Source organism: Equus caballus, chromosome 11 (genome assembly GCF_041296265.1).
Source record: "Equus caballus isolate H_3958 breed thoroughbred chromosome 11, TB-T2T, whole genome shotgun sequence".
Taxonomy (NCBI): domain Eukaryota; kingdom Metazoa; phylum Chordata; class Mammalia; order Perissodactyla; family Equidae; genus Equus; species Equus caballus.
In genome coordinates, this window is record NC_091694.1 from 37505409 (window position 1) to 37522251 (window position 16843).

The following is a 16843-nucleotide window of genomic DNA, read 5'->3' on the forward strand; positions in this document are numbered from 1 at the left end:
GAAAGCTTGGCTCTTGGACCATTTCCTCTTACCAACTTGACCCATCCCCCACTACTATCAATCTAGCTCTTTTATCCCCACTACCAGTTCTTTGACTTTCATCACTAAGCTCCTGACTTCCCTGCATTCTGTTAGTCTGTATCCCTGTTAGCCCCCTTTCATTTTTTCTTCCTACTCAGCCTGGACTCCTTCCATCAACCACTATCCTTACTATTCCCATACCTCCACTATCACCTCTCTGACTAGTAAAATCCCTAACTCTAAATCAAATTGCCTCTGTTCCTATAACCAAGTTGCTGACTAAAGCTGGAGAAAAATCACAATCGGTACAGACTGGTACCCCCAAATACTTGCCCCTTCCTTAACTAAGCCCTTATTCTTGTCTGGCAATTTTATGGGTTCCTAGTCATGATACTTTCCTATTTCCCACAATGGTTATCTCAAGCCTTCTCTATCCTCACACTCCTTAAATCTCCTCAAACTTTCTATCATATTACTTCCCCAAATCTCAGTAGACTTTCTCTTCAGGGAAAAAAAAAAGACATCAGATGGAATTACCTCAACTTCCTGCCACCTGTTGTAAGCATCCTCATATATAGTAGTTAAGAGCACAGGCTCTAACGCCAGACGCTTGGGTTAGAATCCTGGCTCTGTGACTTACTAGAGATGTGATCTTGGGCAAGCTGCTTAACCTCTCAGTACCCCTGTTCCTCACTGTACGCTCTGACAAGTCCCTTCCAGTGTCAATCAAAATCATTTACACCATTCACCTCTTCCATGAAAGGTTTCCTATATCTCCTTGCCTCATGGCATTGTGAGAATTAAGTAAGTTAACATACAGACTGCTTATAACAGTGCCTGGCACATAGTTATCTCCCAATAAATGTCAGTTATTTGTTATTACTATTACAGCAACTGTACCTATCCTTACCTCCAACCACAATGCAAGAGGCATTCTCCTCTTCTAAGGCAAACCCTCCACCAGTGTTCTGGATGCCATTCCTTCAAGGGTTTCAACATCAATTATCCCCATTTCCTTCCAAGCAGGGTACAAACATGCTCAATTCTCATCTATCTTAAAAATAACTGCCCACAAACCCCTATCTCTGTCTTACCTCATCCCACCTCTAATCATCCTTCATAATCAAGATTCTTAAATAATTGTCCACATCACCTGTATCCATTTCTCTAATTTCTATTATTCATTATCTCACTTCAGTTTGGGTTCAGAATTCAATTCTCTACCAAAACTGCTTTTGCTAAGACAGTGGTTCTCAACAGGGGCAATTTTCTGACTTGGCAATGTCAGAAGACACTTTTGGTTGTCACAACCAGGGGCTGCTACTGATGTCTCGTGGTAGAGGCTAGGAATGCTGCTAAACATCCTACAATGCACAGGGAAGCTCCCACAATAAAGAATTATCCAACCCAAAATATCAGTAGTACCAAAGTGGAGAAACTCTGCTAAGATAATTTACAACCTACATATTGCTAAATAAATGAGTGCTTTCTCTCCTTTATATGAGCTGGCCTGGCCTGAGCACTTGACACCATTAGCTTTTCCCTCCTTGAAATCCATTCTTCCCTGGGGTTGCACTGACACCTCAGTGGCCATTCCCAGTCTCTTGTTTCAGGATTCTCTTCTGTTATCTCTTAAATATCAGTATTTCTCAGGGTTCTGTCCTAGGCTCTTCTCTCTCTACAGTCATGCATCGCTTACCAAAGGGGAGACATTCTGAGAAATGTGTCATTAGGTGACTTTGTCATTGTGCGAACATCATAATGTACTTACACAAACCTAGATGGTACAGCCTACTTCACAGTAGGCTATATGGTATAGCCTATTGCTCCTAGGCTACAAACCTGCACAGCACGTTACTGTACTGAATACTGTAAGCAACTGAAACACAATGGTAAGTATCTGTGTATCTAAACATATCTAAACATAGAAAAGGTACAGTAAAAGTATGGCATAAAATACAAAAAGTGGTACACCTGTATAGAGCACTTACCATGAATGGGGCTTGGAGGACTGGAAATTGCTCTGGGTGAGTCACTGAGTGAGTGATGAGTGAATGTGCAGGCCTACGACATTACTGTAAACTACTAAAGATTTTATAAACACTGGACATTTAGTATATATTAAATTTTTTAAAAAATATTTCTTCAATAATAAATTAACCTTAGCTTTTTTAATATACTTTTTAATTTTTAACTTTTTGACTCTTTTGTCATAACACAACTTAAAACACAAACACATTGTACAGCTGTACAAAAATATTTTTTTCTTATATCCTTAGTTCATAAGCCTTCTTCTATTTTTAAAATATTTTGTATTTTTACCTTTTAAACTTTTTTGTTAAAAACTAAGACACACACACGAGCCTAGTCCTACGCAGCGTTAGAATCATCAATATCACTGTCTTCTACCTCCTCTTCTTATCCCACTGGAAGGTCTTCAGGACAAAAACATGCGGGGAGCTCTCATCTCCTATGGTCACAATGCTTTCTTCTGGAATACCTCCTGAAGGACCTGCCTGAAGCTCTTCTTAAGGAGGCATCACTCTTTTCAGAAACATGTCCATGGTGGTTTGGTTTCTTTTTTCATCATAGATTTGCTTGAAGCACACAGTACACCATGAACACTCCTCTCTATTAATGAACACCTTTCAGTATCGGGGTCTATGCTTTCAAAACTTTTTGAGGAGCTTGTTGAGGTCTGCAAAAGCTTCTGCTAAACCCTTCACTGTGAGTTTTCTTGGGGGTTCCTTTTCTTCTCTTGAAGCTCCCTTTTCTTTTGCCTCTTCTTCAGCTATACATTCCTGTTCCAGTTCCAAGAACCCCTCATTAGTCAGTTCCTCAGGAATCACCTCTAGGGGCTCCTCAGTGTCAGCCTCATCCACACCCAGGATAAAGTCGTCTCCCATCTCAACCACAGCCTTGTTGATTTTTGCAACCTCCTCATCCTTGGAAAATCCTTTGAAGGCATGGACGAACTTGTGTGCCTTCTTCCAGATGCCATTCATACACTCCTTGGTGACATGACCCTAAGCCCAAGCAAGGTTCTCGATGAAGCTGTAGATGTTGTAATCCTTCCAGAACTGCATCAGTGTCTTCTCAGTGTCTTCCTCAGTTGCAGCAATAGCCTGGGCAAAGGTCCTCCTCAGGCAGTAGGCCTTAAAAGCTGCTACAACTCCTTGATCCATTGGTTGGATCAAAGAGGTGGTGTTTGGAAGGACAAACACTACTTTGATACCGGGATGAAAATCACCAATAAGAGGAGGCTGTCGGGCAGGATTATGAGCAATGAGCAAAATTTTAAAAGGTATGTTATTCTCCAAACAATACTTCTCCATTTTCCTGGCAGAGCAATTTAGGAGGACATCTTGGAAGAGGAGCTGGGTCATCCATGCCTCCTTATTGCTCCTGTAGTACACTGACAGTGTGTGCTTATTGACATGCTTGACGGTCCTGGGGTTCTCACTGTGCCAGATCACAAAGGGCTAATTGGTAGCCTGCAACACTGCCCCAAAAGCAACACTATTATCCTGTCCTTAAAAGCTGTGAAACCTGGCATTGACTTAGCCTCCTTCCAGAATAGGGAGGTTTCATCCACATTGAGTATTTATTCTAGAAAGTAACTTTCCTCCACAATCAGCTTATCTAGAGTTTCCAAAAATTCTTCAGTTGCTTTCCCATCAGCACTCACAGATTCACCACTCATTTTCACATTATGTAATAAATAACAATTCTTGAATTGTTTAAACCACCCCAGAGTTAGCAGTAAACTCAAGATCATAGTCAGGTCCAACCTTTTCTTTCAACATGGCAAACAAACGTTCTCCTTTGGCCATGACCATCATGGTGCTGAGAAGGATACACTTTTGTGTCTGGTCTTCAATCCAGGTCATCTGAAATCTCTCCATGTCTGATACATGCCCTTCTTGAATTTTTGTTAGTCTCCTCGTCTTCAATGAAGTAGATCCTTTAACAGTTTCCATCACTTTGTTCTTGTCCTTCAAGATTGTGGCTATGGGGGAACGGGACATGCCTGACTGGCAAGAAATAACCATCACTGATCTTCCACCTGTAGTCTTTAATCACTTTTAAGTTTGTTTCCAGGTCAATTACTCAACATGGCCTCTTACTGGCAACATTAGCAGTGGATTTTGTATGCTTAGGGGCCATGATGAACAAAACATGAGATTAAATCAAGCACAAGAGAATGATGGAATCAAGACATGGTCAACACAAAATGTATGAGGCCGCTGTCGGCATAACAAGGCATACTGTTTTACTTTGTTTTAAGTATAAAGAGTACACTCTAAAACAAAAATAAAAATTATAGTAAATATATAAAACAGTAACAGTCATGGGGCCGGCCCGGTGGCACAGCGGTTAAGTTCGCATGTTCCGCTTCTCGGCGGCGCGGGGTTCGCTGGTTCGGATCCCAGGTGCGGACATGACACCGCTTGGCACGCCATGCTGTGGTAGGCATCCCACATTATAAAGTAGAGGAAGATGGGCACGGATGTTAGCTCAGGGCCAGGCTTCCTCAGCAAAAATAGGAGGAATGGCAGTAGTTAGCTCAGGGCTAATCTTCCTCAAAAAATAAAAAAATAAAAAATAAAACAGTAATAGTCATTATCAAGTATTATGTACTGTACATAATACACTTTTATGCAACTGGCAGTGCAGGTCTGTTTAAACGAGCATTACCACAAACATGAGTAATGCATTGCGCTACGACCTTACAACAGCTACATCATCACTAGGCAATAGGAATTTTTCAGTTCCAATTATAACCTTATGAGACCACGATCATATCTGCAGTCCGTCATTGACCAAAACGCCATTATGCAGCACATGACTGTTCTATCTTCCAAAACCATTAGAATCAACTGGGACTCTTTTAAAAATGCCCAGGCCCTACAGATTTCACTGTTTTGGAGTGGAGCCCAGACATCCTTGTGTTTTAAAAAACTTCCTGGCTAATTCTAGTATACAGCTAGGATGGAGCAGCACTACTCTAGATAGTCTTATTTTAATCCTATCTACTCTCATCATTTTATCATTTACATAATAACAAGACTCCAATCTATAACAGATTCATTCAGTCAATATTCATTGAGTACTTGACACTGTTCTAGGCCCTGGGGTAGAACAGTGAACAAGAGACAAGGTTCCCTACTCTCCTAGAGTTTATATTCTTTTTTTTTTTTTTGTAAGATTGGCACCTGAGTTAACAAGTGGTTGCCAATCTTTTTTTTTTTCCCCTTTTTCTCCCCAAATCCCTCAAGTACATAGTTGTATATTTTAGTTGTGGGTCCTTCTAGTTGTGGTATGTGGGACGCCACCTCAACGTCGCCTAATAAGCAGTGTCATGTCCGTGCCCAGGATCCGAACTGGCAAAACCCTGGGCCGCCGAAGCGGAGCATGTGAACTTAACCACTCGGCCACGGGGCCGGCCCTAGAGTTTATATTCTAATGGAGGAAAGAGAAATTAACAACCACAAAAAGATCATTTCAAACAGTGATAAGTACTGTGATGACATTTTAAGGGGTGATGTGAGAATGACTGAGGAGAAGCATTATTTTACACAGGAAGTCCAGGGAAGACCTAGAAGGGCGAGAGGGTGGAATTTAACCCAACACTGTAGCAAAAACAAGTCAACAATGTGAATATTTGAGCGAAGAGAGTCCTAGACAAACCATATGCAAAGATACAGAAGCAGAAGCATATTTGGTATCATCAAGAATTGTGAGTTGGGCCAGCCCGGTGGCACAGTGGTTAAGTGCACACGTTCTGCTTTGGCAGCCTGGGGTTTGCCGGTTCGGATCCCAGGTGTGGACCTACACACCACTTGTCAAGCCATGCTGTGGCAGGAGTCCAACATACAAAGTAGAGGAAGATGGGCAAGGGTGTTAGCTCAGGGCCAGTCTTCCTCAGCAAAAAAGAGGAGTATTGGGGACAGATGTTAGCTCAGGGCTATAATCTTCCTCAAAAAAAAAGATTTATGACCAACATGGTTAAAGCAAAGAAAGTATGGATAAATGTTACAGCATGAAGTTGGAGACACAGAGGCCAGATCATATGCAGCTTTGAAAGCCAGGGTAAGGACTTTATGGCCTACATGTAAAGGAAAGCTATTGAAAGGATTTTAAAGAGGTATAACATATAGTCTGATTTATATCTTACAGTATCGTTTGGCTGCTGTGTGAAATTTAGAGGGGCAAGATTGTGTAGGGAGACCTATTAATGGGCTACTGCAATTCTCCAGAAGAGAAATGATTGTGGCTTGTACCAGGACTGTAATCAAGAATATAAAGATAGCTTCAGGATATTTTGGAGGTAGAATTAAGAAGAATTGCAGGTACATGATGAATGAAAGAGAAATCAGGTGTAAATTCTAAGTTTTTGATCTGATCTGACCTGGGTGTATGATGAAGACACTTACTGAAATGAGGAAGACTAGAAGAGAGAAACTGACTTGGACGGGGAGATCAAAATTTCTGTTCAGGGGCCAGCCCCATGGCCAAGTGGTTAAGTTCGTGCACTCTGCTTCGGCAGCCCAGGGTTTCGCCCGTTCCTGGGCGCGAACCTGGCACTGCTCGTCAGGCCGTGCTGAGGCGGTGTTCCACATGCCACAACTAGAGGGACACACAACTAAAAATACACTGTACCAAGAGGCTTTGGGGAGAAAAAGGAAAAATTTTTTAAAATAAAAAAAATAAAAACTTCTGTTCAGTCATGGTGGAATCACCAAAAAAAAGGTCTGTTGAGTATATCCTAGTGCAAAGGTCAAGTAGGTAGCTGCATATAATCCAGAGTTCAGGGGAGAGGTCTGGACGAGAGACATAAATTTGGTATTCATCACCATTATCAGATGGTATTTAAAGCTACAGTCTGAATGAGTTCACCCAGGATAAATGTAAGTGTAAATAAAAAAGAAAAAGCGGATCAGAACAAGCCCTGAGAAACTTCCAACATGTAAAGGTCAAGCAGAGAAGCTAGCAAAAGAGACAGAAGTCAGGAAGGAAGAAAATCAGAGGAGCATTCATGTTCAATGCCACTGTTTCCTGAGCTACAGATTTGCACACCTAGGTGCCTACTAGATGTCTCTACTTGGAAGTTTCACAAGTGCCCCAAACTCAACATACCCAAAAACAAATTCCCCTCACTTGCTTCCAAACCTGTTCCTTTCCCACTGTTTCCTATTGCAATGAACAGTACATCTATACAATTGCCCAGACCAGAAACCTGACTCTTCCCTTCCTACTGTTTCTGATATCCAGACAAATCCCGTCAAATTTCTCAAATCTATTTAGTTATCTCCTCCTTGTCCAGTCCTACCTGAGCTCAGAGCAGTATCATCTCTCATTTGGCTTACCATTCTGTCTTTAGTCCAGCCTCTCCACAAGGCAGTCATAATCATCTTTCAGTTGATGCCACTCAGGTCAGGCCACTCCCCTGATTAAAATCTTTTAATGACTCCCTATTTGGAAGCAGGGGAAAAATCAAACAGCTTATCATACAGCTTGTTTACCTGTCCAGTCATGCCCATCCTTGAAGTCCTCCCTCCAATCACAATGTACTACACAGGATTTCCCTCAAGCACAGAGCCTGATTCTCAGTCTTTCTCTTAACTCCTGATTTGTTCATGTCATTAGGTTTCTGCTGGGAACACCATTTCCTCATCCCAGCCTCTTTACTAGGCCAATTCCCACTCTATCCTCAAGACTCACCAAATCCTCCCAATCCCACATGACTAGATTAAGTGTCCTTCCAATCAGCCCTAAAGCACCTTGTACTTATTCTTACTGGAACACTTATAAGACTACATATTGCCTGCTTGGTTGATGGACAACATATCCAGCATCTGGTGCAGTGCCTTACCCTTGGTAAGGATAGGAGAAATAGTTCTTTAATGAATACCAAATAACATATCATGTACATTGGTATTTTAGACCCAGCTTGTCGAATTCTTACCCTTCCTACCTAACCCTTAGACCTCCATATTCCCAGCATCTAGAACACTGCCCTAAATAAATGCTTCTCCTGTAAACTGGAACTAAACTGTTTCAAAACCACCTGGTGAGCTTGATACGTATAAGGATTCCCAGCCCTACCTCCCCACACCCCACCAAGTTCTGATTCAGTAGACCTGGGTGAAGCTTAGGAATCTGTAATTTTAATAACCTTGGGTGATTCTGATACACAGTCAGTCTTGGAAACTACTACTCTAAACAGACTAGGAGCTCAATAAATACTGTGAAAATAACATTTTAATTTAATGAAGGAGAATTAATTTCCTAATTCTTTAGGGTTAGAGTCTGCTACAACTGAATCCTGAATGTGACAGAACAATGCACTAATGTACAAAAGTCCACAAAACAAGCAGCCTTTATTGCAGTATTACAAAACACTTTCCATTTTGGCAATATTTTACAACGCACTTAGCTTTAAAGGTTGGGAAGAAGAAGGTTGGAAACTAAAGGGGGAAATTTCAACGGACATTTCTAAAAGAAAAACTGTCCCAGCCCTCCCACCCAAATAAAAATCCAAATGTCACTTAATTTCACTACCCAAGAAGAGGCCACGAGGAAAGCAGCAGGCAAAACTCTGGCAATTTCACTATGGATCATGTCAGAGACAAAGGAACATTCAAAACAGTCATCAGTATGGTCGGTTGCGCTGATCATTTCTGTAGTCGTTTCTAGAAATGAAAAATAAAGAGCCAGACTAAATTCTAATTTTCTACCAAGGGGAAGAATCAGACACTTCTTCAGGGTACTCGTGACTGACATCAGCTTGACAATTTCTAAGGATGACAGCATGCCCAATTTATCTCTCTACTCACAGAAAGCGCTTAATAAAAGACCCAGAAAGTTCCTAGAATAAGCTTTGTTATCACTAACTGTTAAAAATTTTCCACCTAGAATAAGGACTTCAAACCACTGTGGTATTTCAGGAGGTCAGAGACTGCCAATTCTAATATTCTAAACAGAAGAGTGACATAGTGCAATAAGCAAGTAAACACTTTCATGTAAGAATTCTGGATCTACCACTTACTATGTGACCTCGGAAAAGTTACTCAATATTTCTTACTCCATAAAATGGGAAGTACATCTACCTCATGGGACTGACAGAAGGACTAGAACTAAAGTATATAAAGATACTTTCACAGGATTTGCCACACAGTAAGAAGTGTTCAACAGATGATAGTTACTAATAGCTAACAATTATACAGAGCTTACTATGGGCCAGCAGCTACTATAACGTAATCTAACACAACTCCACAAAGGAGGTATTATTAGCCCCATTTTACAGATGAGAATACTAATGCTCCAAAGAGTTAAATAACTTGCCTAAGGTCAGACAGAGCTCATAAGCGGTAGAGCCAGGATTTGAACCCAGTCTGTCTCCAATCTTCACCAAGTGCTCTGCCAATTCTCGCTACCCAACATTGCCTCTGGCATAAAGATGCTTAGTATAATAACTTAAGTTATTTTACATCACTGGTTATTCAACTTTTTCTGCCTCTAAAACATTCATGTGCCAACACACTCCCATCAGTACCATCAGCAACTTTCATCTGGAAAAGGTAGTATCAGAATCTCCAGAGAAACAACTGCAGGGTAGCATGTGATTTGAAAAGAAAACACCCCTATGAAAGGTGTGCTTTCCCCTCACTTATATTAAGAAAGCTTGATTTACATAAAGTTTCAAATTCTCTCTCAATCCCAATTATCTTTAGCTAAGGGGAAGAATGATACACACACATGCAAATATGAAGATGCATGAATAAGAATTTCCAACACAAATTTTAGAAATTGCTAAGCAGGGAACTAAATGGATTTTCTCTAGCCTAACTGAGAGAGTTGCCAATAAAGGTCCAAAAAACTGGATACTTAGTAGAAAATGTGACAACAAGGGCTGAGATCCTCAAATCTAGGAGTATTACGCTAAGAAAGGTTAACAAGTACATTCTAATACTCACCTTCCTCCCATTTTGCCTCCATAGCCACCTCGGTCTCCTCCATAGCCCCCACCTCGGTCTCCTCCATAGCCGCCACCACTCCTGTCTCCTCCGTAGCCTCCACTTCGGTCTCCACAATAGCCACCGCCACCACCACGGTCTCCTCCGTAGCCCCCCCCACTTCGGTCTCCTCCGTAACCTCCTCGGTCTCCTCCATAGCCTCCTCGGTCTCCACCATAGCCTCCTCGGTCTCCACCATAGCCTCCTCGATCTCCACCATAGCCTCCTCGGTCTCCTCCATAGCCACCACCTCGGTCTCCTCCATAGCCGCCTCCTCGGTCTCCTCCATAGCCGCCTCCTCGGTCTCCTCCATAGCCGCCTCCTCGGTCCCCACCATAACCACCTCCTCTGTCTCCACCATAGCCGCCCCCACTTCTGTCTCCACCATAGCCACCTCCACTTCTATCTCCTCCGTAGCCACCGCCGCCACTTCTGTCTCCACCATAGCCACCCCCACTTCTGTCAGCACCGTAGCCACCTCGGTCTCCACCTCTGCCCCCACGACCTCTGTAGCCCCTCTCTCCACCGTAGCCTCTTCCCCGGAAATCTGCAAGGTAGAAATACAAACCAGTGAGGCCAGCAGAGTAAGGTAAAGCCTCCTTAATGCTAGTGAGAAAATAAATACCACGTAGATGCTGTTAAAAGGCTGATCCAAAGGGCTGACCTACCTCCTCCTGAGGGACGAGAGTCCTCAGGTCTGGGCTCATTGCACTGATTGCAGGAATTCCTTCGAGCAAAGTTCATATTTCCACATGACCTAAGAAAGGAGGAAAATAAAATACTCAATAGTTTCCAGTGGATTCAGAACCCCCTCTTGTACCCTCCAACCCCAATCCCAACTCCTACTCCCACCAAAATAAATGGGATACTTACGGATTAGGGCAAACCCAGTCCCCACTTTTGGGGTCTCCACCTCTCCCCTGAAAGCCTCCACGGCCTCTATATCCTCCACGGCCTGAAGGGAAGTAGGGGGGAGGGGAGAAAAATCAGCAGCAGACATTAACAAAGCAGAGGAAAAGCACCAGATGAAAGAACAAAGAGCAAGTGCCCATCAATAACTGGGCAGCCCCCCCCCCAATGCCCAAATTAACTCCTTATGGTAAGACTCTGTGATTGATTTGGGGCTTTACCTAGCAAATGCAGGAAATGTAGAAGACCCCAGGCACACACTACAGGGCAAACAACGCACTAAAAAACTTCAAAGTCCACTTGCTATATACCCTCCTTAGTTTGAGAATCTCTGTGATAAAGGTTAAGTGGGAAGACATATCCCAAATTTAAGGAATTAAATGCAACAGAAATGAAAGAACTGGCAATAACTGTATCAGAGAACTCACAAATTGGTCAGATTAACTCCTAATTAGGTATCATTTAAACAATTGCCTCCTGATTTCCAGGTAAACAACAAACCACTATATAGCTTTCTAAAACGATTTCTAGAACATTCTTCCACTACTTTCTTAGCTATTATGACACCCAATTTACCTAATCTCCTATTCAGTACCTACCTTCACTTTAAGATAGAAGGAAAAAGACCTAGGGGGAGAAAGAGGTTGTAGCAAGTTCACACGATAGGGACAGAACATGGACTAAAATTCAAACCCTTTGTATAATATCCAGGCCTGTGAGCAACAAGTATCTTACCTCGCCGCCCACCTCCACTTCCACCTCCTCTCATAAATTCAGGTCTTCTGGTAGCAAAGGACACTTTAATGATGTTGCCATGGAATTCTTTTCCTAAAAAAAAAAGGAAAACGGTTTTTGAAAAAGTGCTATTCCACTCTTAACAAAAATATAAAACTGTCTTGGAAATTTTCAGTTTCAGAGGAATAACTGACATGTCCTCACAGAAATTCAAACACACTAGTGTTCCCAACAGTCAAAGTAACAGTGCTAAAACATGACACAACCTATTGAATAGAGTACATCTGTCAATGGGAAACAGTCACTTCTTACTAAGCAAAAAAACCCACATCTAATATTTAACAGGAAAAAAGCCAAGTGCAGAACAATGTGTGTAATATGCTACCATTTCTGTTTTTTAAAGAGAATGAGTGTGCATGCACGTGTGTATGCATGTGCATCTGTACCTACACATGCACACACATGCTTGTATATACACTGCCTATTGTGCCTAACTTTCCAAAGAGGAAACGAAATTACTAAGGGTCAAAGATGGAAAGGAAACTCACTTTTTGCTATATACTCTTGTTACTGTTTGCAATTTTTTTACCATATGCAAGTAGCATATCGTTAAAAATAATGTGTGCATCTATCATTACTTACATACATGCACCCATTCACCTATTCTGGTGCCCCAGGACCTTGGAGACGGGAATTAATTTTTTTACTTTACACTAAACAAAAGAAATGACATACAAGGAAAAGGGGCGCAAGGATTCAAAAAATGGTTATAAACCCAGGAAACTCAGCTCCCTGATCAAAGCCCTAATCATTGCGGTTGGCAACTTTCCACGATGTCAGATGTTATGACAAGCACTTTCACACAGGAAGCAATTTATGGATCAGTATTTTAAAAGCTGTAAAAAGACCTGGTAAAATCTGAACTATGAAGTTGGGTTGAAGAGGCTCATATGCCCTGTGGGCAAAGGCACAATAATGTTATGAACATATGAGCAAAAGAAATTGCTTTATGATTCACAGGACTATGAAAAAAGCAGAAAAATGAGAAGGAATGGACGTAGCCTTCAAGAGCAAGGTGATGGGGCCTGACAGCTCAGTGCAAAAAAATAATAAAAATAAATAATAAATATAGAAATAAAATCTCCATATTTGGAGACAAGGAAAGAGAGAGTACCACAATCTCGTCTTTGAAGAAGTAAAGAAATGCAATTATGTTTTGGAAGACACAGGTGCAATAATCTCAGAACTAGAAGGGACCTCAAGTGTCTGTCAATTCGGAATGGTTAAGTACTTTAGAGACAGTAGAGCGAAACTGCCTGAATTTGAATCCTGACTCTGCCACTTACTCTGTGATCTTAAAAATTACTTAGCTTCTCTATGCCTCAGTTTCATCATCTGTAAAATGGTGGTAATAGGGTGTATGTCTCATAGGGTTACTGTGAAGATCAAACTGAGTTAATGCATGTAAAGCTCTTAGAACTGTGCCTAGCCCACAAACCAGAGTAAACACTATGTTAGTTATTAAATTAGGGTAGGACAAAAACAAATTTATAACAACACGGAGAAATTACTGTGTTAAGTGAAAAAAGCATGAGACACAATTACATTTGGAGTATAATGATAAACTACTTTTAAAATATACTTAAAAAGACTGGAAGGAAACTTAATAAATATTATCAGTGGCTATTTCTGAATAGAGAACTCTGGATGCTTTACTCCTTCTACTTTTCTATATTTTCTTATTTTCAGGGAGAAAAAAAGTTTTACTATTTCTTCTAAGTACGTATTAATTTTATATTTGAAGGGAAGTTAATCTAAATTTTAAAAGTATATAGAGTCAACCAGGTCAATCCTCTAATCTCTATCAGGGTGGCCTCAAGCGCAAGGTATGATATAAGGAAACATTCTAGACAAACAAGGAGAGAGCTCATCTCATTTCTAAAGGTATGTAAAAACTCTGGCCTGTGTTCTTAATAGAATATCTACAAAAGTAAACACGAAAATAACCACTGTCTACCAGGACATATTTTGACTTCAAGATTAGAAAATATTTATCCAAATTGCATGTTGAAACTGTATGAATGAGGTATACCATCAAACCAGTCAATGGCTGCCTTAGCTGAAGGAGGGTCATCAAATGACACTGTTGCCTCCCCTTTTGGTTTCCCTGTGTCCTTGTCTGTGTACAGGTTTATCATTGGTTTCCCGGTCTTCTTGTTTGTCTGAGAAACAAACAAGTTAGTGTTAATATTTTAAGAAAAAGTGATCATGAACCATATAGATAATCAAAGATTTTTTCTTAAAGGAATTCATGTATCCATAATATATAATATATTGTTTTATCTATACATAATTTCTCTAAACCCACAAAAAAAAAATGTAGATAATGCTTCGTGTAAATACATAACTTGTAAAACTAAAAAAAGGTCAGGAAGAACATTCACCAAACAAATCAACAGATTACCATTAAGGAGTACACAATGGATTTGGCTGGGATGGGAGTGGAAGACAAAGAATTTTTACTTTTCAGAACTGTGTAAATTTTTTAAATATTTCATGTGTGATTAACTTCTTAAGAAATTTTAACTCCCTAAGATTAAAAAAAAAAAAAAAGTAATTCCAGACACCAAAACAAGGACAATTGAGAAATGATTTTAGGTAAATGCTACAATCTACTAACACTGCTCTAAATGCTGCTTTCTAGTTAAAGAGATGAAAAATATATGCACAAAATAATATACAAGACACTTAGGTAAACAATAAACAGTAAGTTACAAAATAAAGCATTAGATATTGGACTAATATGTAGAACAGACATTAAATAACAAAATTAAAAGTTGTTAGTAACAGGGGCCAGCCCTGTGGCCGAGTGGGTAAGTTCCCACGCTCCACTTTGGCAGCCCAGGGTTTCACTGGTGCAGATCCTGGGCGCATACATGGCACCACTCATCAGGCTATGCTGAGGTGGCATCCCACATAGCACAAGAAGGACCTACAACTACAATATACAACTATGTACTGGGGGGCTTTGGGAAGAAGAAAAGGGGGGAAAAAAAGGAAGACTGGCAACAGTTAGCTCAGGCGCCAATCTTTAAAAAAAAAAAAAGTTGTTAGTAACAACTTGAGTTTGCACATACTGGCATTTCAGAATCTATAAAATGTTCTCATAATCTCATTCAGTTCTCACAATTTTAGGAGCTAGGCAGAGACTACTTTCATAGCCCTAAGACTGAAAGCTAAAGCTATGAAAGGCTGTGGAAGGATAACCACAAACAAGGAATAAAATCTTCATGTATTTAGCACATTTGCCAAAGGCCAACAGACCTGAGTGAACATATGCATCAGGGAATTTAAAGAGACAAGCATTACTAGAATACGGGCTTATTATGTAACCTATGTATCTTAACCAGAACCTGTTAATAATTATGAGATTTTCAACATAAGCCATACTTTTCACTCACCTTGATAATTCCTATCTGTTTAAAGAACTCCCCCACTTGATCTGTGGACACACCCTCCCCAAGTCCTTGCACAAAGATTGTGTTGTTATCTGAATTATCAGATTCTGAATCTAAGGGGAAAAAAATTACAGTTAATTTTATATTTCTTGGTTTTACTACATCCTATTTAGTAATCAAGAACAATAATTCATTGTCCAACATTCAACTGTTTCTATGACCAAAAGGAAAAAGGACCAATATACAAAAAATCTTATATAACATGCAAAGTGGTCATAATAGTTATTTCATAATAGATCAATTCTTACAACTAAATTTCAGGTAAAGTAGACCAAGTCCACACTATGTGAAATACATAGACAAATTAAGCAAGGTCTCAAAAATCTCACTCTTCAGATTCAGATACAAGACTAGAGCTCATGAAGAGATGAAGAAAATTAGTATAAATTAGCATTCCTTTCTTTGGAAAGTCTTAATTACGGCTAATCAATACTTTTAAGGCTCTCTAATAGAAAATTCCCCAAATCTGACACTTTGGACTCCAAAGCAAGCCAAGCAGAATTGCTGGTTTCCCGTTCATTGCAATAAGCTTGTATATACCAGAGGGTAGGGGCACCTCGACACACACCTTACCTTACATGCACACTTTTGGATTAGTACAACAAAGTAAGAAAGATGTACAAAAATTCAGTCCATCAAGGGATAATTCAGAAATTGCCATCCATATAGAATACTTTGGCATCTTAATAAAAACAAAAGTTCTGATTTCAATATATATTAAATGTTTTTGGCTCAAATAGATTTTTAATCTCTAAATCTACACTTTTAAAAGGCTCCAGGTAGCCTTGAATTTCATTTAAAAATAAAAAGCCACATGAAATTAGTGACCTCTGCCCAGAGTAAGACAATTCATTCACGTATGAATTCAAGTTTCTTAGGCCCACTAAGCAGACTACCAATCCAATGTAATATTTTCATAAACACAGCTTTTCTAACTCCCCAATGATACCAATTCTCTCAAATCTGATTTGTAGTAATTAAATACTGCTAATTAGCAGTACAAAATCAAGTACTATTTCTTCACAAAAGACAAAGCAGAGCTTGGGAAAGCAAACACCCAACTGTCCCCAGCAAACTTTACAATCAATCCCCCTAAAGTTTTCTCTGGTATGTCTTTAGAAGTGAAGTTCCCCAGTTCTGGCAGCACTATCAAATTAAATCTTCCTCTTGTACTAACTCCTCCAAAGAGACACACTTTTCCCTAGGAAAAATGGAAAACTAACATTCTTTTAATGGCAAAGTCACAAACTACCATAAAGCTTACCAGCATCTGGTCTGGGTCCATAATCCCTGTGACCTAAGGAAAAAGAAAAGAAAAAGAAAAAGAAAGCTATTTAAGGCAACTCATTAGAAATCATTTAAAAATAGTAATAATAACCAAGCCATGAAAAGACAATATTTCCAAAATCCTTGAAAGTCAACCATCACAGATTTACAAAGTAAATATATAAATTAAGTGTTATTAAAAGTTTAAGAAATCAAGATGAATGTCACTATTTCCTTAAACTTGTCCCAGACGGCACCAGCCACTTTGGCATTATGCTTGTATCACTTTTGTTAAGCTCTGGTTGTGAAGGCTGATTGGAAAACCCTAATAATTAAACAACACCATGTCAGCTACCTTTATTAAGAAATGTACTG

At 40.0% G+C, this 16843-nt stretch overlaps 1 protein-coding gene across 1 annotated transcript in view; it reads right to left on the reverse strand.

Moving 5' to 3' along the window:
- Window positions 1-8386: 8386 nt before the first annotated feature.
- TAF15 (TATA-box binding protein associated factor 15) overlaps window positions 8387-16843 on the reverse strand; it is a 28049-nt gene continuing 19592 nt past the window's right edge. The window contains exons 9-16 of the mRNA XM_014741800.3: window positions 16467-16499; window positions 15146-15255; window positions 13777-13906; window positions 11685-11777; window positions 10914-10995; window positions 10709-10797; window positions 10002-10587; window positions 8387-8717 (exon numbers count right to left, since the gene is read on the reverse strand). Coding sequence (XP_014597286.1) covers window positions 8678-8717; window positions 10002-10587; window positions 10709-10797; window positions 10914-10995; window positions 11685-11777; window positions 13777-13906; window positions 15146-15255; window positions 16467-16499 — 1163 coding nt within the window. The 3' untranslated portion in view covers window positions 8387-8677. The remainder of the gene's footprint in view (window positions 8718-10001; window positions 10588-10708; window positions 10798-10913; window positions 10996-11684; window positions 11778-13776; window positions 13907-15145; window positions 15256-16466; window positions 16500-16843) is intronic.